Source organism: Gouania willdenowi, unplaced genomic scaffold (genome assembly GCF_900634775.1).
Source record: "Gouania willdenowi unplaced genomic scaffold, fGouWil2.1 scaffold_371_arrow_ctg1, whole genome shotgun sequence".
Taxonomy (NCBI): Eukaryota; Metazoa; Chordata; class Actinopteri; order Blenniiformes; family Gobiesocidae; genus Gouania; species Gouania willdenowi.
This window is the reverse complement of record NW_021145132.1, coordinates 131130-153152: the sequence shown is the minus strand read 5'-3', so window position 1 is coordinate 153152 and position 22023 is coordinate 131130. Positions and strand designations below refer to the sequence as shown.

The 22023-nt window shown below is 37.3% G+C and overlaps 2 protein-coding genes and 2 long non-coding RNA genes across 4 annotated transcripts; 1 reads left to right on the top strand and 3 right to left on the bottom strand.

The window, feature by feature from the left end:
* Positions 1 to 696: 696 nt before the first annotated feature.
* LOC114459887 (uncharacterized) lies at positions 697 to 2268 on the bottom strand. Its single transcript, XR_003673506.1, has 2 exons — positions 2205 to 2268; positions 697 to 1293 (listed from the first exon to the last, which is right to left on the bottom strand). It is a non-coding gene; the product is annotated as an uncharacterized LOC114459887 (long non-coding RNA).
* A 1967-nt stretch (positions 2269 to 4235) lies between these two features.
* Positions 4236 to 10281, bottom strand: LOC114459886 (uncharacterized). Its single transcript, XR_003673505.1, has 3 exons — positions 10196 to 10281; positions 6314 to 6393; positions 4236 to 6003 (listed from the first exon to the last, which is right to left on the bottom strand). It is a non-coding gene; the product is annotated as an uncharacterized LOC114459886 (long non-coding RNA).
* An 862-nt stretch (positions 10282 to 11143) lies between these two features.
* On the top strand, positions 11144 to 16757 carry LOC114459885 (pleckstrin homology domain-containing family H member 1-like). The gene is made up of 4 exons (XM_028442047.1): positions 11144 to 11162; positions 14363 to 14518; positions 14600 to 14697; positions 16511 to 16757. The coding sequence occupies exons 2-4, from the start codon at positions 14429 to 14431 to the stop codon at positions 16602 to 16604; spliced, it is 282 nt and encodes a 93-aa protein (XP_028297848.1). The 5' UTR covers positions 11144 to 11162; positions 14363 to 14428; the 3' UTR covers positions 16605 to 16757.
* Positions 16662 to 17983, bottom strand: LOC114459884 (uncharacterized). The gene is made up of 3 exons (XM_028442046.1): positions 17759 to 17983; positions 16731 to 17564; positions 16662 to 16689 (listed from the first exon to the last, which is right to left on the bottom strand). Exons 1-3 carry the CDS (start codon positions 17932 to 17934, stop codon positions 16662 to 16664), a joined length of 1038 nt encoding a protein of 345 aa, XP_028297847.1. The 5' UTR covers positions 17935 to 17983.
* Between the last annotated feature and the right edge of the window lie 4040 nt (positions 17984 to 22023).

Below are 22023 nucleotides of genomic sequence, written 5' to 3'. Positions count from 1 at the left end.
TAATAAACCAAGTTTGGTATATCTTTTGTTTTGTTTTAATTTCATATGCTAATAAACTTGTTTCTTGAAATCACTTCAGTCGTCATGGTATTTTTATTCACTGGAACATTAAAACAAGCTAAAATACACAAAAGGACAACAAATTTATTTACAAAAACACAAAAAAACAACAACACCTAAAATGAGAAGAAAATGTACAACATTTTTACAGATACACAACAATGTTTCCAAAAACCAATACAAAAAAATAAAAAACACAATAGAAAAATATTTTGGTGATTTTTAAAATCCCATTTTACCACGTTTTTTCCCATTTTTTGTAAATTTTAACAAATTTTATCTGTGATTAAAACAAGGAATTCAGCTACATCTTTAAGATGAATATATACTATGACACAAATAATAATACTAGTAATTTTTCTAAGACACTAATGTCATGTTTTTGCTTAGAAAGCAAACCCTCCTATATCTGACCATAAAGAAACAGATAAAGTCTTTTGCAGACACTTCTTTGTCTCTGTAAAACATGTTCCCTCAGGATCCTGAATAAATCCACACAAAGACATATTATTGTCATCCACTCATTTTTATTTCATCACACATATAATTTTTCCACCTTAGAAGCATGAATATGAAGATTTTTAGAGAGTAGTACTCTTTAAAAAAAGTGTAAAACAGTTTAAATAACACATCACATTTTTAATACTGAATATTTGATTTGATAAAAGGGATATGAGGATTATATACATTATATATTTACACTACAAGTGTTCACAGGTTGAGCATTCTCTGAGCTGGAGGATCGTCTGTAACTTGGCCTAAAAACAGATTCAAGGTTTTGTTGGGGTTCAACATTCTGTTCCTCAGCTTCAGTAACAGTTTGTCTCTGCAGAGGGAAGCCATCAGCCACACATCCAGATAAGTCAGAAATAGGGCTGTAGAGGAATAGGTTTCCAACAATGTCAGAGACATGAGCTGCATTAGGATCAGTGGAAGCAAAGCTGAGCTGGTTTGGAGAGCAAATGCTTTCAGTGACCTCAGGAGGTTGGCTCATGCTGCCAGGCAAGATGTGTTGTTGATCCCACAGATGGCCTCCGTCCTCCCAGGTGTGGGTACCACCACAACCTGGTTCAGAGATGGGCGGTCCATACATTGAAAATACAGACCGTGGTCGCCTGCAGGACGGCCAGTCCATTGTAAAATCAGTGCAGGCCTGGGCGTAAAGGTACGGATGGTGACGCATCTGACTCGCATTCCTTAGGAAATTGAGAACGATGACAGTCCTCATCGAAGCTGAAAGACACAAGATACAGAGAGTTCATTATTATCACTAAACTTCTAAAGCAGTGGTTCACAACCTTTTTTCTTTTGTCGTTACCCCATTTTTATTTTTCTCAAGAAACATTTTTTTTTTCTCTGAATTTAGTTTTTGATCATGTTTTGTTATACTGTGTTACCATTTACAAGTTACATAGTATCCAGGGGATTAGTGCAGAGAAAGTGACAAGAAGCCACCAACTCAGATATTTCTATATTTCATTTTATTTTAACTAGATTTTATATTTGAGAAAGTGAAAGTAGTAGAATATTGTTGTTTGAGATTGTGTGGTGATTTATTTTGAAAACAATTGTAAATTCAAAAATATAAAAAAATATCAGTTTAATCAGTAATTTTTTTTAAATTTAATTTTATTATTTACTATTTAGGAGGCACTAAAAATAAAAAATATTAACAAATTCTACCCCATTTTAAGTTAAAAACACTGATATTTCTATTGATAAGACTATCACAGGTCAAAATGTAAATTGTTGCTGAGGAAGTAGGCTACCTAGAAAGAAAATCTAATAGTGGCCTTTAAAAGTTTAAATCAAAGTAAAGTTTTAACCTATAAAGCTTAGAATCTGAAGAAGCTATTAAATAAATGAACCTCTGATTGAGAGGTTGGGGGTTCGATCCCTGTCTATACCGGTCTGTGTGTCTAAGTGTCCTTGCTCCCAGTGGTTGACTAGCGCCTTGCATGGTAGCTCTGTTCCAGTGGTGTGTGAATGTGAACGTGAGTGTGAATGAGCTGATATGTAAAGCACTTTGGTGACCTCTGTCTGTGAAAGGTGCTCTAGAATAAACCTTACTTACTAAAGCAACAATCAGTCACCAATTGATAGAAAACAGGAAGTAAACAAGTTTGCAAATCGAGGCTACTTACGTGTTTGGAATAGTTTGTCCATCGTTTGTTTAGCAGAAGTATAAATGTTGTTATTTCTGTCCAAGCGCAGGTAAACGTGCTTTTATTCACATGAATATTAGAGACTGAAAAAGTTTCCGCTTTCAAGTTGAAAGAACAAGATTTTAACGCTCGAGTGACGCACGTCTGTCACTGTGGTTACCGCTGAAGACACGCCCACTAAGGCAAACTCATCAATGATTGGTCCATCAGTAATGCAGACCAGACAACCCGGAAATGTAATAATTTGTGATTAAAACTATAATTATTCATGACAGCAAATAATGTATTAGACCAATAATAAGGCAAGGAAACATTATGTAGTACATTTTATCAGCAAGGCATTCAAAGTGATTCATTTTAGGAATTTAAAAATGACACATGGCGTAATAACATTTTTAAGAAAACAGCCGTTTTAGATTAAATTTATAATATGAAAGCACCATTTTAAATTAAAAGGAAGCAACATTACACAATATCTGGAAATAATCTGCAGAGATAACAAGTAATTAACAAAGTACACATACTTTGTCATACATGAAAAAGCAACTTAACCTCCCACTATTCTATAGTAATACATACTTCCCACAGGCACTGTACTAGTAGACTGACTGAATAAGGATGTTTGATGACTATAGTTACTTTTTTACTTTCAGATTGTGAAAGACTGACAGCATGTGGTCAACGACTGCAAGTACAACAGTGTAAACCAGCTGTAAAACTTGTCTTTTATTCACTATTGATTATTTCCATGTAACTAAGGTGTAAACTTTAAAGCATTAAGAAGATAAATATTTGGAACAAAAAAAATGTATTTTACTGGTCAATACTATGGCTCTAGTCCAGGGGTCTGCAACCTTTACTTTGAAAGGAGCCATTTTGCCTAATCTCACCTGGATTAAAGGTCTTTACGGAGCCGAAAAAACACTTTCTCAATAAAGATAATATAGTGTGTAACATTTCACAGTTCAAATTATATGTAATAATTTTATGTAAACAATATTTTATTGAGTTAATATTTGAAGGGCTACAACACATGACCATGTCGGTAAACACATGCTAAGTGATCATTTCTTGCAACATCAAGCATGCATATATAAATTAGCTAATTAAAAAAAAATCTTTCCCCACACAAATAAAATCTACATTTTCTCCGAGAATATTCTTTGAGGGATTTAAAACCTAAGGTTAGCCACAGGTGCAATTAAAGTTGAGAGATTACAGGTGAGGTAGGAAGGTGGCAGAGTTATTGAACAATGTGATTTAGTTTTAGGTTAACAAATTGTTTCATCATAATTCTATTTGAAGTTAATGTAATTAAACATTAATACCCTCTGTAAGAAATAACAATTCATTGTTTTAATTTATTTATTTTTTTAAAAGCTATAGGGAGCCATTGCAAATGAGTCAAAAAGCCACGAGGCTCCAGAGCCGCAGGTTGCAGACCCCTGCTCTAGTCTTTCACTCTGCAAAATCATTTTGTGAGCAAAATTAACCTTAAATATTTTGTCATTCCTCACATCAAAAACAGTAAAATTAGTATTATGTACTGTAGTGTAAAGTTTTTGATTGTTAGACAAATCATTAAACACACCAAGAGAGTCAACAACCTTTATTAATCCATATACAGTATGTGCCACTCAGAAACTGGGAAAAGGTGTTACAAGTTGACCTCTAAAGGGAAGGTCTATATGGATCTTTCACAAATTGCTCTCTACAATGGGTTCATTGACAAAACACAGGGAGAGAAAAACAATAGATAATATGGTTGTAACAGTGTAAAAGCGTGACAGGAAAATAAATGCAAATGTATCAGTGACAACATAAAATGTTGGGCAAGTTAGAATAAACAGAAAACTTCTGAAAAACTTTTTTTTTCTCAAATAACAGCTCAGCATAAATTTCTACATAGCATTGTTTATTTATTCTCTGCTGCTCCACTTCAGTCATGTGCTGACCCACCTTTATACATGGTGGTCTGACGTCTCCTATGCAGCCGTGGTGTGGATGGGTGGATGTGTTGGCTGAACAGAAAAAAGGGGGGTCGTTAGCAGGGATGTGTTACATTGGACTGATCAAATATGTGCTGACTGATCAACATGAATCCTGTGGTGTCTGGAAAGGGACGATGAGTGATTAAATCCTTTTCCACACTGGGAGCCCATGTATGGTTTCTCCACAGACAGGATGTGTGGCTTTGGGAAGGCATTGTTTCTGAATCCCTTCGGTGCTGGGATGGGGCTGGACTGCTGTGGCTCTGGCCGTAACTCGGGCTGAGGCGGCTCCATCGGCTCTGAGATGCTTGTTGAGCGAGGAGAAGTGTTTGAATCTCGTGCCACAGTGGCCGAAGTTGTAGGTTTTGCCCTCCGAGTGCACTCTTTGGTGTCGTGACAGAGATAAAGAATGATTGAAGCCCTTGTCGCAGTGGAGGCACATGTAGGGCTGGTCTCCTGGTTGGTGCACCTGTTGCTTCAAAGGAGAGCCATAAGTCAAAGGTTTCCCAGGCTGAGGTGGTGAAAAAACTGGATTCTGTAGGTGGGTCTTGTGGTGGCGAGAAAAAGACGACGAGTGGTTAAAGCCCCTTGTTGCAATGCTTGCAGGTGTACGGCGTGAACCTGCTGGTGTTACTTTAAATAGCTTCTTCTGCACATGTTGCATTTGTACGGTTTCTAGCCCGAGTGGATACTCTGTGGTAGCCACAGAACATTTGCTGTACTGGGCACACTGATTAGGTTGGTCAATGAGCACAACTGTGGCGTGTGTATTCTGGTGCTGCTTCATGTTGGAAGTCATTGCAAAGTCTTTACCGCATTGGCCGCAGGTGTACGGCTTCTCCTGTGCGTGGACCTCCTGGTGATTTTTCAGATGCCTCCTTCAAACAAAGCTCTTTCTACACTGAGTGTATTTATAGGGCGTGTCCTCTGAATGCATCTTCATGCGTTCTTTTAGGGTTTTGGCTGCGGCAAAGCTCTTACCACATTCTGAGCCTGTCTGGTAAATGAATCATCTGATGAGATTTTAGACTGAAGGCATCCATAACATCTTTGCCCATGATCTCAACACCATGAGGCTTCTCTTTCATGTGAATCTTCAGGAGTTGCTTTGGGCTGGTCTCCACAGCAAAGCTCTTCCCACAGTGGACACAGATGTAAGGGTTGAGGTCCTTGTGAGTCTCAAAGTGTTGGTGAAGATCAGCCATGTTGCCAAAGATTTCCCCACACTCGTTGCACTGCAGACTGTGGGCGTCGTGTATGATATTTTCTGACTCCACCGTAAATTCTCCCCCTGTGATCTGACTCCACTTTCACCACATGCTCACTTTCTGTCTTGAGTAAAACTTTGCCAAAAAAGAGTCTCCCCACTCGTTGTCTTGATTTCTGCTGCGGTGAAGCAGTGCATGTCCACTGGTTCCACTTTGATGTAGTCGTGATCTGATTCAGCAACAATTGCATCCACGCAGGTTGCACCATCAAGATCTGTCCCCAGTTCCTGGATCTTTAAGCCTGAGCCATGGATCTCCAGCTCTTACCCTTGTTTCTCTTCTGTCCTGATCTCCATTTCTGCTTTATAGTGTAGGTCGACATGGCTATGGGCTATGACACACTCTGACCCAAGTGTGTCAAGCCCCGGCGTGTCACACTCAGTCTCTGACTCGGCCATGAGGACACACTCCAGCTTGACGACCTCCGTTTTTAGGCCGGATGAGGAATAAAAAGTGAACTGGGTTGTTTACAGTGTTTTGTGTGACGTCCTGCACTGTTGCACTTTCCAACGAGGAAATCTGGAGAAAAAGCAAAAACATAAAAGCCGTTACCAACAACGCCACGGATGGTTCATCATTAACTTTATACTTGCTCATTCAAAGTGAATCATAAAAATAGTATCTAATAATACCTGTGGATGGGATAGAGAGCAGCTGGACCATGGTATGAAAGCCCAAAATAACTTTGTCTTTACAAGTCAGATTCCCATGAAGCTGATGCCAATCAGTTAAACTCATAAATTATATCCAGGTATAGATTACAAAAGCATATCCATTAAGTGTGCTTGTTTAAAAAGATATAGAAAAAGATGAAGTTAAGTTAGTTTACTTTGTAGACGTTGTAACCGTGTAGAGTTGATGACTTTCAATGACGAGACAATAATAATGGACAGGAATAGGACACGCCGTCTGTAAAACAAAAGGTAACCAGATGTTAATAAAACAAAAATTGTTATTTATTAACATGTTGACAGTGGTATTAGTAGTTTGTCACCGACCAAAACCCAGATAAAAACAAAACACAACTTTAAGGAAGCAATGGCTAATCTGCCATTACAGATTCAAAGAGTCATCAAAACCGGATTATAATCATAAACCAAAATAAATTGTAGAGTGAAATAAATATTGTTGATCTACAGATTTTAAAGCTTTAGCAGTAATACTAGAAGCAGAAAATACTCACAGGGTTTAAATTTCAGGGTGAAACTAAGTAGTGTTTTTTAAAACATTTCCTTCAGTAATGTTTAATCATTTACATTTTTTAATGTCCAAACGCTGGCTCTCCTGCATTGCTTAGTTTACCCATTTTCTCATCATTTCATTGGCTTTCTCTAATCAGATATTATTACAGTCTTCCCCAAATTGTGCCAAACCATACCTGTCAAGTATCCCGTTTTGGCCGGGAAACTCCCGTATTTTACCCCTCTTTCCCGCCATCTTCCCATATTAATATTTTCCCGTAAATATCCCATATTTTAATAATAATAATAATAATTCAAAGATGCCTTACTGAACTGAATGGCGTCACTAGCCTCGTGAGAACTGCCTCCTGAAAGATCCTGGGTGGAAGCTCTCACGAGATTAGTGCCGACAGCGGCAACAAACCCGGAAACAACTCAGAAGAGAGATGAACGAATGAATAAAGACGTTCTGGTGAAAAAAACTAAGAACTGGTGTAAATACCTTGTAAAATGTGACACAGAGTTTATCTTCATAAAGAGCAGCAGATGTGACACAGTTACATGTTCTGTTAGATTAATAACTGAGATTATAACGTCTACAACAGCTGAAGGAACCACGTAAGTCACCATTAAAAATCAGCCAATCACAAGCGCCACAAATAAACACTGCTTTATAAAGTGTTAAAGAATGTAAAGTCTGCAACAAATGTGTCTAATAAGTCATTAGTGAATACCAGAGAACCACATGAGTGATCATGAGAAATTATAAGAAAATATCTAATGAAAATAAAATGTTAATGTCTCACTTAAAGACAAGCAATGTAAAATTAATAATAAATATGCAATGTGTTGACTATATAGAAAACTATAATATTTCATATATCAATATATCAATATATATATCCCTTATTTTCAATATATATATAAAAGCTCATTATGTATCAAAATAATAGTTTTAGGAGTCGCTGCTTTTACTTCTCAGAACAACATGTAAAGCTCAGTTAGATGGATTTCTGAGTGCACATATTGTGCAGCTGTTTGTTAATAAATGTCCCTGTGTGGCATTTTGCATCAGCAAATTTAACCCAGATTGTCTTTTTGGTCAGACTTTCTTTGATAAAATTATCTAGATTTATATCGTATATCACTATTTTGAGAAAAATATTGAGATATGAGTTTTGGTTCATATCACCCAGCCCTAGTAGGAATGTTCACAGCATTTCAATGTTAATAAAGGTCGACCTACCAGATTCTAATCACATAACTGTACTTAGTAAGTGGTTGACAAGTGGGTATTTTAGATTTCTTCTACACCTATCTTAAAATATAAGTGATAATGGAGCTTGGTTGGGCGGGAGGGACGGCTCGTAGTTGGCGCCAGAAAATTTCCCTTATTTTCAAATCCAAAACTTGACAGGTATGTGCCAAACATGCTTTATATGGTTAATGCAGTTAACTTATTAACTTCCTGTCTGTTAGCTAAAGTTGCTACACATTAGCCCATTCCTTTAACAGTGAAACATTACATGTTGATGCCTGATAGTGTCCCAAAATATTGCTGCGACAATGCAAATGCACAGATAACTAACAGCATTTCGTTGAGTAATTGAAGTTTTAACAAAGAATTATTTAAAGTTGCAGAGACTGCTCAGAGCAGGACTTGAACCAGGGTCCTCAAGATAATTGCTTGAACTTAGAAGCAGGCACTAATAACACTGAGCTACAGCTGCCCATGAGAATCAGAAAGTAAAAGTCCACCTTGTGGAGGCAAAGTAGGAGGAAAGGCAAAGCCTTCCCACTTAAATTACAATTATAAAAAAGTAGAAGATTGTAGCAACATTTTAAGCTATAAATTAGAATTAAAGCTTTAACAGCAGTATTGCTTAAAGTAAAAGAACAACAGGTGACACTCTAGCAGACCTAATCAACCACTCAATCATTGCATGATCACAAAAAGTTGCACATAACCTTGAATAACATTAAAAATAAGAGATTTATCCATCTACAAATTAGATATTATGATTGTCACTGTGGAGAAGAACAATTTGATCGTTGAATGGTGTAAATCGGTTAAGATTTGCATAATTAATAAAAAAAACAGTGTAAATTTAAAAAATCATATAAATTTATTTTGTCAGAAGGCAACCTCTAAAAGTTACTTAAAATTGTAGATTAGAGAGTGGGCTACATTTTAGTGCTAAATTTGAGTCTCTGAGTTAAATATTAACAGAGATATGGCAGTGTACAGTAAAAGCATAAACCTAATATTACATTAAAAGTTAGCATTTTACAAATTACTTAGCAGTGTTGTCATACTTTATTGCAGAGGTCTTCAACAGTTGGTCCGCAACCCCTAGGGGATCCGCGGAAGTACTGCAGGGGGGTCGCGAAAGTTTTGGTTGATTAGACATTTTTTTATATTTCCCCTCGCAATTTTTTCAATAAATTGAAATGTCTTTAAATACACATTAACATGAATCCAACACACTGTAGTGAACAGATAAATGGAGGCAGAAGATGTCTTTCAGTCAGCAATGCACACGTTCAGCGACACACAGGAGCTCTTTCAAGCTGGGCACTGGTTCATTCACCTGTCCCATCATATATTAGTGACTAATGTCCCGGCGGAGCTGCGTTCGGCGAGTCATGTGTTCATTCGACATGACGCGCATCGTGCTCCGTTTCAGCCCGCGTACGACGGCCCCTTCCGTGTCCTGGATCACGGGGTTAAGCATTTGGTGGTGGATATAGGTGGCAGGCCGGAGCGTGTTTCGGTGGACCGCGTTAAGCCTGCTCACCTGGACTTAAGCCTCCCGGTGGAGTTGGCGCAGCCCCCGCGGCGGGGACGCCCTCCCGCGGTGTCTCGTTCGTCTGATCGCCCTGCAGTGTTCCCTGACGCGCCCCCCCGCAGCCCTGTGGCTGCTGAGTTGGACTCGCCGTCGTCACTTCCCCTTTCCTTCGGTGCGCGGAGTCGTAGAGGCCGGCTCGTTGTGCCTCCTCGACACAGTGATTTTGTGTATGGGTGAATTCTGGGGGGGCTCATGTGGTGCAGATGTTTTCAGGTTCATAATCCACCCAATAACTGAGGAGTTCCGGGGGGGAACTTATTGTATTGAGAAGGGTGTTTCCACGGGGAAGTATTTTGGTGTTACACTTGCTCACCCCTGTGTGTTAGTGTGGTGAATAAGAGCTGTTCTCATGGAAAATAAAGATTGGAGTTCTATGCTGAACACTCCACCTCCGACTCCCTTTCTTCGGCTCCACAAAAGAATCGTATCGTGAACCGAATCGTATCGGGAGTTGGGTGAATCGTTACATCTCTATTTAGAAGTGTTGTAAATCCGTGCATGAGGTTTGTTATCACAGTTGGTTAAGGGCAAGTAGCACTAATGCTAACGCTAGCTGCGAGATATCAGTGATTCTATATAGCTTACGGTGTTAATGCAAACACGCCACGTGGAGAACAAGTATTGTTCTGAAGAAATTATACAAATAAACAATTCATCATCATTTAAAAAAACTGCACTAACCATTATTTCAGTGCCGTTTGACTCGGTTTGGATGGATTAAGTCGTCGAACACCTTCAGGACGTAGTCATCAGTGACTGTTCTCTTCTTCTTCGGTGGTGTTTTTAATGTCTATGGCACCATAGACATTATAACACGTATATAATGTCAACCTGTTTTTATTGTGTTTCTAAAAGAACTAATATCTCTGAAGAACTCTTTAAAACTATATAACTCCAAGAAGGCTGTATGGCTTTATAATAATCTAATAGCTATGTCTTTTGACCCCATTGCACCTTAATGTTGTTGGCTTATACAATTGTTACAAATTGTAATGTTCTTCTTTTTCTGCTCAGTTCATTTTTTTTTCACACTCTTTGTGCAACTGCTCTTTGAAAAATGTAAACCTGTAAGCTTCATTTGTTAATATAAAATAATAATAATAATAATAATAATAAGCTCTTCTAATCAGCAACCACAGCTTCACTGGGCAAGAAGCATCGAGTTCAACAGGTTAGCTCCATTTATTTATAATCGTCAATAAAGACAATATTCTCAAAAAAATAACAAAAAACAAGTATATAATGTCTATGTGTGGCAAGAGAGAGTTACTCCCCCTACCACAGGGGGGCAGTGGGGCCCCCCCGGTGTGTGTGTGTGTATGTGTGTGTGTGTGTGTGTGTGTGTGTGTGTGTGTGTGTGTGTGTGTGTGTTCGACCTGAAACTTAGTCAACGGGTTCCAAATACCCCAAGTGTGTGTATCTGTTATTTTGGAGTAATTTGGTCATTTCAAAATGTTTATTTTAATTTTATTTCACTTCTGGACGGCCCAGAAATGAAACCTATTCAGCTTTTGACCTCAGAGTGTGAGGGGGCGCTAGTGCACTATCTGTTGAGAGACGACTTCCGGGATCCATCTTGATGGCGAAACAGATGAACTGTGATCAACTCATCTATTGGCATCCATGTAATCAATCGGCAGGGACTGTTGTAAGTGTGTTATTATTACTTTATATCTGTATATAATAACATATCATTCACTATTTTGTTAGTATTGTTTGTTGAACTACGTGTTTGTTGAAGATGAACCAGCTCCATGTATCCAGCAATTGTATTGTGTATCACAGTTTTTAGAGCGGAAAAGTGGTACGTACTATTCTGGTAAGTAAACATCATGTGTATCCGTGCACACAGCATTAGAAACGCTCATATTTTCACCACGTAAGCAAAACAAAAGCGCGTGAGGCTTTTACTCCGTAGCAGAGCACCACACACAGGAGTAGTCACGTCCTTTATAGCGCACAGGGAAAATCCCCGGAAAAACCTCCAAAGTCATTGTTAACATGCACATCTTTTTAATGGCGACAGTTAAGAAAGCTAAGCTACATATTAGTCATTCTTATTATTGTTTTATCTTATAGTTACTGGTATTCATTAAATTATTTTGTTATTGTTATTATTACCATTATTATTATTACCATTACTATTATTACTACTTTCACTATTATTATCTCTATCTAATGGTACTACTACTGTATTATTGTTATTGCTATTCTTATAATATTCTTTTTTTTTTAATTATTTTTTTTTTGTTATAGTTACTGGTATTCTCATTGTATTATTTTTTATTATTGCTATTACCTTATTATTTTATGTTATTGTATTATAGTTACTGGATTTTCATTATAATATTTTGTTATTGCTAATGTTATTGTATAATCTTACTACTATTGTATTAAAGTTATTGCTATTCTTATAATTACCATTATATATATTTTTTTATTATAGTTACTGGTGTTCTCATTGTATTATTAGCATTGCTATATTATCATTCTATTACCTAAAAATTATTTAATGTTGTTTATTATTATTGTTTTTAGTGTATTATTATATTATTTTGTTATTGCAATTATTACTATTAATATTATAACATTACTTTTATTACTAGTACTACTTTCACTATTAGTATTATATCACTATCAACATATTTATTATTATCAGGGCTCTACACAAACTTATCCAGTGGTGGCACTGGTGTGACCAACTTTCTCTGTTGGTCGAGTGGGTGTACAGTATAGACATGTATAGTATATGCATGCTGAGGAATAGTTGACTTAACTGGCGTATTGTAGTTTTGTATGAAGTAAAGATTGACAGTGACTCAAGATATATTTGCGGAATGTTTTAGTGTCAATATTAAGTTATAATTATTATAATATTACTATTATTACTTTCACTATTAATATTATTTATCTATTTGTACTAGTATTGTATTCATGTTTTTGCTATTCTTATATTATTATTTTTAATTATTCTTTTATCTTATAGTTACTGTGATTATTATTAATATTATTGCTATTACCTTGCTGTTTTATGTTAAGTATTGTATTATAGTTACTAGATTCTCATTATGTTATTTTATTGCCATTATTATTAATGTTCTTATTGTACAATTGTACAACTACTGCATTAATGTTTTTGATATTCTTATAATTACATTATATTCTCATATTCTTTTTTTAAAAATTATTTTATATTATAGTTACTGGTATTCTCATTGTATTATTAGTATTGCTATATTATCATTATATTACTTTATCATTATTTAATATTATTATTATTATTTATTATTGCTTTTTTATCACATTATTGTTACTAGATTCTTATGTTATTTTGTTATTACTATTATTATTATAACATTACTATTATTACTACTTTCACTATTAATATTATATCCCTATTTAATTGTACTACTACTGTATTATTGTTATTGCAATTATTATTTTTTATTCTTTTATCTTATAGTTACTGGTATTCTCACTGTATAATTTTTATTGCTGTTACTTTATTGTTTTATGTTGTTTATTATTGTAATATAGTTACTGGATTCTCATTATGTTTTGTTATTGCTATTATTATTATTATTATAGTTATTGTTTAATTGTACTACTACTGTATTAATGTTATTGCTATTCTTATAATTACAATTATATTCTCTTTTTTATTATTTTATATTAGTTAATGGTATTCTCATTGTATTAGGGCGACCGTGGATCAGGTGGTAGAGGGTCGTCTTCTGATCGGGAGGTTGGGGGTTCGATCCCAGCACCTGACTGTGTCGAAGTGTCCTTGGGCAAGACACTGAACCCTAAGTTGCTCCCAGTGGTCGACTAGCGCCTTGCATGGCAGTCCTGTCCCACTGGTGTGTGAATGTGAGAGTGATTGGGTGAATGAGCTGATATGTAAAGCGCTTTGGGACTGCTTCAGTGTGGAGATAAAGCTCTATAAAAATCAAGTCCATTTATTAGTATTGCTATATTATCATTATATTACTTTATTATTATTTAATATTGTTTATTATGAATAATATAGTTTTTATCATAGTAACTAAATTTTAATTTTAACTTCTTTGATAATTACGTTTCAAAATGTTTATTTTCATTTTGAAATCAACACAAATTAGACCAAACGAGACGTGAGAGGGAGGAGCGTCTGAGCGGCACGCACACTGATACTACGTACTATTACTACTAAGAAGTAACCCACTAACAAACTAACCTCTAACATGGTGTGGTGGTGGGAATCCAGCAGCAAAAGGACTCACTCAGTGTGTTCCTGTGTGCCAGTCCCAATCCTGGATAAATGGAGAGGGGCACCTTTAGTGTAAAACCCACCAGTTTTCTGTGTCTCTTCTCTATGGTCGTATGTTGGATGTACATGACATGTTTGTGTGTAATTCATTTTCCCACTGTGTTTTGTGTGTTTTCCCCTTAATAATAAAATTAGGGTAATTAATACAAAAAAATAGCATAACCTGTGCACTTACCAGGGAGACAGCATTACAAAAGTTCTGCTATTTTCCTAGTGTTTGACCCAAATCTGCAAAGGTGATGCTTTCAATGACTGTAGGATTAATCGGTTTTAGCGATATGTGTTGATAACAAGTGGAATCACATTAGATTTTAACTCTTTTACACCAGAAAGATGTCGCATTTAACTAAGCATCACTCTCGGCCATGTTTGGGACTGATCACAGTATTGATCAGTGCATCTTTAGCTTCTATGCACTGCTGTCAGACAGTATTTCTAATCTCCTGGCACAGTTATTGCATCAGAACTACATGCCACACATTCAGAGGTGGGCAGTGGAAGCTGGTTAAATATGGTTAAAGGGGGTGCGTCTCATAAAGGTGGTGGGATTCGATGGCTCCACGACTGTAGAGGAGTTCCTCAGCACGCTGAACCAGAGGATAGGAATGAGGAAGCCTCAGCTGATGGGTTTCGCTCTCTTCACTGATGATCCATCAGGAAAAGACCTGCAGCACAGCCTGCAGCCCTCAGCCAAGGTAGGACCGTAGGTCAACACACACACGCTCATCCAGTATTAATGCCTGTGGCTGGAAACTGATCTGAATCTCTTTTGTCAGATCTGTGATGTCATTTCCAAATGGGAACAGACTTTAAAAGAGATGCATCCTGGGAAGAATGAGGGAGCGCGTGTTTTTCGACTTACATACAAGAGCAGGTAAGATTTGATTTGTTTCAACAGGAACTTTTGTGTTATGAGTTTGTCACACCACAGAAACATGCGTCATTGACATAATGACACAAAAATCGCTAAATATAAAAAATGAGGTTTCAAAATCATTGAAAAACAAGCACTTCTCTCTGCTCTGAGACGCTGGGGGCGTGTCAGTTAGAGGCGCTGAAACCACGCCCACTCGCGGGAAAGGTGCCGCCTCCTAACTGTGTCTATGGGAGAGAACAATGTGAAAGTGGCTCCAGTGTCAATAGTGCTTCCAAAAGTGATCGGACCAAAGAGGTGTCAGCGGAAAGGTCTGCTCCGCCCAAAATATGTGCATCCCTGCCCGGTTGAGTCAAAACTACGCCTGATAGAAGCGAACAACTGTACATGGTGTATAAAAGTGCTCATTTCATGAAAAATGTAGCACCAGCGGACGCGTTTTATTCCCCGGAGTCTAAATATGTGGTTTGTTTTTGGCTCGGGGCCGAATTGCGTCCGCTGGAGGCCACGGAAGTTTACTGAGCTTAAGCAGCAGGGTCAGGTTTATGCTAATGATGGCTCCTTTACGCAACGCGTCCCTGATTTCTACATTTATGACCCATTTAATGTGTTTAGAAGAAAATGTCAGAATTTGCTTTACACGGACTCAAGTTTAGAACATTGTGATGTAGAATTTTAACAGTTTATTTTAGATTTCCTGCATTTGTAAAAGTGATTGAAATGGTAATTGTCAGAGGTGAAAGTAATAGATTACAAGTACTCACGTTCCTGTAATTGAGTTGCTTTTATGGTACTTGTACTTTTTTGATTATATTTCTAAATCAGTAATTTTACTTGTACTAAGGTACATTTGAAAACAAGCAGTGTTAATTTTGGCAGAAAATTCTGATTTAGTCTTAGTCTTAGTCTTTTGAATAACACACCATTTAGTCTTAGTCTAGTTTTAGTCTTCTGAAATCTTTTAGTCTTAGTCTAGTTTTAGTAGACTAAACATTAGCAGATATTAGTCGACGACATCTACAGTGGACTTAGTCGACTAAATGTTTCTTTTTTCATGGAATGGTTAGGTATAAGGGTTTGCAATACAAAATATGCAATACAGACACAGATAACGGTTGTAATACAACATGTATTTTATTCTTAATGTCTTAACAGATCTCTCCTCCTTCAATATTGCATCAATCTCCAGTTTGATCTTCTGTGGACTATGTGCATCATTGATGCATGAGATCTAAAATGTGTTGAATTCAGGGGCTTATTTTGAACAAAATCCAAGTTAAATAACTGGTTGGGCTACAATGCCTCACGTCTTGCGACTCTGTGCAAAATCAACAAGATATAAACAGAATAGACAAGTGCAATTCTGAAATTTAAAATAAAAAATGTATTGTCTGTAACTACCAAAGAGTACTCCTTTGTCTTCAAGTAAAAAAGAAAAACCTTGTCTCTCAGCATTGAAAATACAGGTAAATATCACATTAAACTAAAAAAGCACACAACTCTGTGAACATCATCTTCATCATCTCTTACTATGCATTGAGTGCAAAATCAGATATTTGAAAAGAAAAAATAAATATGTAAAAAATTGCACAAAAAATGAAATTCTTCTGTTAATAAATAAAAAGAGGTATCAATAAGCTCAACTCAAAACAAGTGAATTACATGCTAAGCTGTAATGCCATTTTTGCATGGAACAAAAAATCTCTGTTCTCATATTAAATAAAACAAATACCAATATCAAGTTGTGCAGCTACAGGAAATACTGTAAATAGCAGTGAACACAACTGTTCTATTTCTCTCTGTTCATTTTAAGGAAAGCGCTTCGCTCCAATGTGACCCTTCCTCTGTTGCGCCGTCCTCTTGTGAGGTCACCTGTGATGCTGAATACCCTCTCTGCAAAAGCTTGAGAAGCTGGCATAGCCAACAAGTCTAACGCAAGTGGCTTTAAACTGTGATAAAAACTGTCACTCTTTTCCAGCCAGAAGTCTGTTCCTGTATCCTCAGTGATGGGATGTGAAAGTTCTTCCTTGTACTTGATGATCTGCTGCCTGATGCTGGTTGTGGAGGTTTTTGAGAGGAACCTAAATACAGGCTGCTTTGAGGATGGTGCTGCTTCTGGTTCCTCAATCACCTCTTCTTCTGCATCTTCTTCAGACTGGTCCACCTCCTGTCTTGTGTGTGGGAAAGTGCATTTGACCACATAGTCCTCTGCCTGTTTCAGCAGTTCCGGGATATTTCCATCAGCCACATCAACATTAACAAGGATTTCACAGACAGTTGGGTTGACAAAGCAGGCAGCTGCTGCAAGCGGTGAGAACTTTTCATCAGCTGAATCCAAGAAGCAAGCAAAACGCTGGTTCAGATTTGCTCTCATTTTCTCCGCAAGAGTGGCGAGGTCTCTGTACCGAGTGCTCTCTGCAAAGTCAGTTAGGTGACTCAGCAGATCAAAGAGGGCAGGAACCACTAGGGACATAGATGAGGTGTCACTCTGGAGGGTTTTAGTGTGTTCCGCAAAAGGCAGCAGTAGGTCTTGGATTGATGAAAGCTTTTGCCACTCACTGGTAAGCAAACCGTCCCATCCCATGTCACTTGCGATTTGACAGACTGCATCTTTGACTGTGAGGAGTCGTGTGACCATGCTGAATGTGCTCGACCAGCGTGTGGGGCAGTCATTTACAACAATAAGACCACACTGGTCCAGTACCCTCTGTGTTGCAACTGAGGACTTGCGAAAGAGCTTCACCACCGACCTTGCTTTGTTGAGGACTCTTTTGACACTCGTCTCTTTCTGCAACATGTGGACCACAAGTTGTATAGTATGCACCACACACGGTGTCCGGTCCATTTCCATGTCGACATGATGGTACCTAAAAACAGGAAGAAAGGACTACCAAATAAGTATTTAACCTAATAAAGTGACTGGTGCGTGTGTGTGTGTGTGTGTGTGTGTGTGTGTGTGTGTGTGTGCGTGTGTGTGTGTGTGTGTGTGTGTATTCATGTGTCGGGGAAAATCATTCATGTGATAATTGGCATTTAAAAGAATAAACTAATCATGGCTCACCGCTGGTCTTCCGTTACAGATTCAGAATCACTTTCCATTGTGGACCCAGGGGAGTCGTCCTCTGAGTCTGAGCTTGTTTCTTCTGCTGTTGTGTGTTTAAAGGCTGCCACCATGTTACTCCCATTGTCCGTTATTACGGTCAGGATCCTCTCCTTTGGTATGGCCCACTCCTGCATACATTTATCCACGTATGCCTTGATAGACAGTGCAGTGTGTGGGTGAGCTACTTGTTGAAGGGCCAACAATATGTGTACAGGTTTACTTTGTTCAACACAAAAGTAGCATGCGCTTATGGCAAGGAATGAGGCTGTCAGTCCTTTTTTTGTCCACATGTCAAGGCCAATCGATACTCTCCGGGCAGCAGCCAGTCTCTCTTTGAATCTCTGTCTTTCATGTTCATACTGTGTTTCAATCAAATTGCTCATTTTGGTTTTCTTTGGAACTGTTAGTCTCCAATCTACTATCTCCATCATTAGCACAAAGTCCTCGTCTTCAATTGTTGTGACTGGTAAACCTGTGCGTCCAATCCATCTAGCTATGGCCTGCTCCTTGGTATGTTGTTCTTTCGATTCAGTTTTGTATTTTGAAGAACTTTGGAAAGCTGTAGAGATGGTCTGCTGCTGGGTTTCACTAGCAGCACTAGCTTTATTTCCACTTGGCCCATGGTCATCTTTGTAATCAGACTTCTTCTGTATCTGTGAGGGTGAAAAGGGGGGAAGCAAGCTGTGATTCTTTTCTTTCTTGCCCAATCTCCTCAAGCCTCTCTGACACACACACACAGACAGACACACACACACACACACACACACACACACACACACACACACACACACACACACACACACACACACACACACACACACACACACACACACGTATGTTTATTAAGCTGGCTTTTGCCTTCACAAGTCTGCCATCTCAGTGTGAAATGAGAATAACTGCTTAGGCTACAATGACACCCACACACACAATCTACTTATAGTAGGCCTAGATATTTCATTCAATTTGAGAATATTGAATATTTATAATCCTATTAATTCAGCGAGATAATCGCCTCAGACTCAGTTTTATCAATACAGTTCAAATGTGGATTCCTTTAGCTTCTATCGTACTCCAAGTTTAGCAGACACACAGGTGTTGATATGATAAAATAACCGTAGCTTACCTTCGCATGTATTTCTTGATGAGTCGTCTGTAAATGTCGCTTCAAGTTGGTGGTGTTTTTCCCGGAAATTTTTGCTCCACACGCTGTACAGGCGGTCTTGTTGTCCTTGTTGTCATATGTGAACTGCGACCAAATGTCAATTCTTCGTTTTCGCCCTAGTCCTGACATGTCTATTGCGCACGAGACATGCAGTTTCCCTCGGACATGGTAGGCTAAACCGTTGTGTTACGTATTTCTCCTCTTAGCTGCTGCGTTTGTTTCGGGTTTGTTTACCTGTTGTTGCTGGCGTGCATTTGCCGCGGTATTTTAAAAATGGCTGCCTCCCTCCGCACAGATCAACCAATGAGATCAACGTATCCTCAAAAGATTCGCTCTGATTGGATTTCTTCCCAACTTGTCCCGCAAAAAGAGCAGTTCTGATTGGATCTCTTCTCCATTCGTCACGCCTTCGAGTTTCGTCTCGTTTTTATTCGTGGACTACAGTGTCAGTTATCCTTCGTCTCAGTCTTCATCTTCATATCTGACTTTTATTTAGTTTTTATTTAGTTATCGTCCGTGAAAAAGGTTCGTTGACGAACATTTTTCGTCATAGTCTTAGTCTACGAAATTAACACTGAAAACAAGTAAAGTAAATCATTACATTTCTACACCCAACCATTACTGAGTAAATTATTATGACAATTGGCTTGGGACTGTTTTAGAATTCAGAAATTAAATTGTATTTATTTGTTTTTATTTTAATTTTAAATTGAACTCTTTGGTGTTATGTTTTAAAAAAAAATGGTACATTTTGACAAAACCTTTTATTTTATACAGATGCCTTTGTGGAAAATACATTAAGTTCCAATTGTATAAGATTTGGTCTCTTCCTTTTTAAGTTTATACATGAGATGTTATGTATGCAAGGGAACAGTGGCAAGATTTATTACCAAACATAGACAAGGGTGGTGAAAGTAACGATAATAACTTTTACTATTTCATTGAGCTACTTTTTACTTGTACCTGAGTATTTTATGTTTGTCTTACTCAAGTAACAGTACTTCTACTTACGTACTAGAATATATCAGTACTCTTTACACCTCTGGTTATTGCCTCTAAAGTCAGGTGTAATGACTGGGTTCTCTCTACGTATGTGCAGACTTTGTTTCAGATCTCAGGTGAAAGGAGAGACAGCGAGAGCGCCTCCTGTTGGCCTACCAAGTCAATGATGAAGTTCAGCAGGGCCAGTTTCCTGTGAACAAAGAGCTGGCTCTGGAGGTGGCAGCCCTCATGGCACAGGTCTGTGAAAATGGTTTTTATATCATTTATATTAAATTAATTATAAATAATGTAAACCTGAATACTTGCTAAAAAAACAATAACTAATTAGTAAAAGTAACAAATTACCACCACCTAGTGTTAGGGGGCAAATAAATCCCCTTCAAATTAAAATAAAAAAAACAAACTAATTCAGACAAAAACCTGACACCCACTGGAAATCTATCCATCACAAACAGAGATATTATGAATCTAAACCAAGATCTTCCTCTGACATTTTAATTAGAATTTTTATTTTCTGCAGTCTTCAGAAGAACAAAAACAGAACAAACAACACTAATTGTCTCAGTAATCAGCTGAAAGGGTGTAAGTTACACAGCTACACCTTCACAAAAAACTGAACTAGGTTCTCCAGCTAATATTACAAAAAAATATATGGAAACAAATATTGCTATTGTTACTATACACATTAAGTATATAGTCTACATCAGGGGTCACCAACGCGGTGCCCACGGGCACCAGGTCGCCCGTAAGGACCAGATGAGTCGCCCGCTGGCCTGTTCTAAAAATAGCTCAAATAGCAGCACTTACCAGTGAGCTTTTATATATATAGATTTATTTATTTAGCTATTCTTGTTTAAATCACACTTACATGTAACTTAGAAATGACAATACATATATATAAACACTTAAAATGTAAAGTGTTTTTTGTGTTTAATACATACTTGCCAACCCTCCCGATTTTCTCCTGATTTCTGCCCGACATTGTCCGGGCGGACCATCCTTCACTGAGCGTCGTTTCCAGCCGGACAATAATAACGATTACACCGCATAAGAAGAGGAAGAAGACTCTTCTTCCTCTTTTTATGCGGTGTAATTATATCATTGTAATAATAATATTGTTGTAATAATAATAACGATTACACCGCATAAGAAGAGGTGTAATCGTTATTATTGTCCGGCCGGAAACGACGCTCAGTGAAGGATGGTCCGCCCGGACAATGTCAGTGAGGAAATCGGGAGAAAATCAAATCCAACCATGTGTAGGGAAGTGTTTCTGTTATGGTTGTAGCCGTTCTTGTATAGGCTATGTTTAATTTTCCTTTTGTTGATTATTTTTATTTCAAGCATACATTGCATAGATTGATGGATAATTTATGCAATGTATGCCTTTTTTGTTTAATTTTATGTTATTTATTTTATTTATTCTACTACTACCACCATTTACCATTTGCACGGGTACTGTGGAATTTGTTCTTTACTTTATATGTGTTTTTCAAATAAAAGAACACTCTGAAATTGAATTATTTCATTTTCTCTTTAAAAAGCAAACAACCCCCCCCCCGCTCTTTTGAAAATCTCCCTAATTATTATTTAAGTGTGTATCAAACTGGTAGCCCTTCGCATTAATCAGTACCCAAGAAGTAGCTCTTGGTTTCAAAAAGGTTGGTGACCCCTGGTCTACATAGTTGTATATATGCAGTTTATCAAATATATATTTATATACATACTGTATATACTGTATAACTGCTTTCGTCCAGTACTTTGTCTGTTTTTGTTGTTGTTTGATTTTTGTGTTTCTACTTGTATTGTTTAACTTACAATAAAAAAATCCAAAAAATTAAGTGAATTTTAAAAAACAATTTTTAAAAATCGATTTTTGAACTTTATGAATCGATTATGTGAATCGATTTTTTTTCCCCACCCCTAATATATACATATACATACATACTGTATATACACATATACTGTACATATTTTACTATTTAATATTTACTCCACAAATTTCATAAATTACATTTTAAATAAAATATATGGTGTGGCAACATTACAATTCACAATA

Coding starts and splice junctions, on each gene's coding strand:
- LOC114459884 (XM_028442046.1), bottom strand. CDS start 17,934: ATGCAGGAGTGGGCCATACCAAAGGAGAGGATCCTGACCGTAATAACG. Junction 17,565..17,758: donor TCTGTAACGGAAGACCAGCG/GTGAGCCATGAT, acceptor TCCTGTTTTTAG/GTACCATCATGTCGACATGG. Junction 16,690..16,730: donor ATCAGGCAGCAGATCATCAA/GTACAAGGAAGA, acceptor CTGAGGATACAG/GAACAGACTTCTGGCTGGAA.
- LOC114459885 (XM_028442047.1), top strand. CDS start 14,429: ATGAGGAAGCCTCAGCTGATGGGTTTCGCTCTCTTCACTGATGATCCA. Junction 14,519..14,599: donor GCCTGCAGCCCTCAGCCAAG/GTAGGACCGTAG, acceptor CTCTTTTGTCAG/ATCTGTGATGTCATTTCCAA. Junction 14,698..16,510: donor CGACTTACATACAAGAGCAG/GTAAGATTTGAT, acceptor GTTCATTTTAAG/GAAAGCGCTTCGCTCCAATG.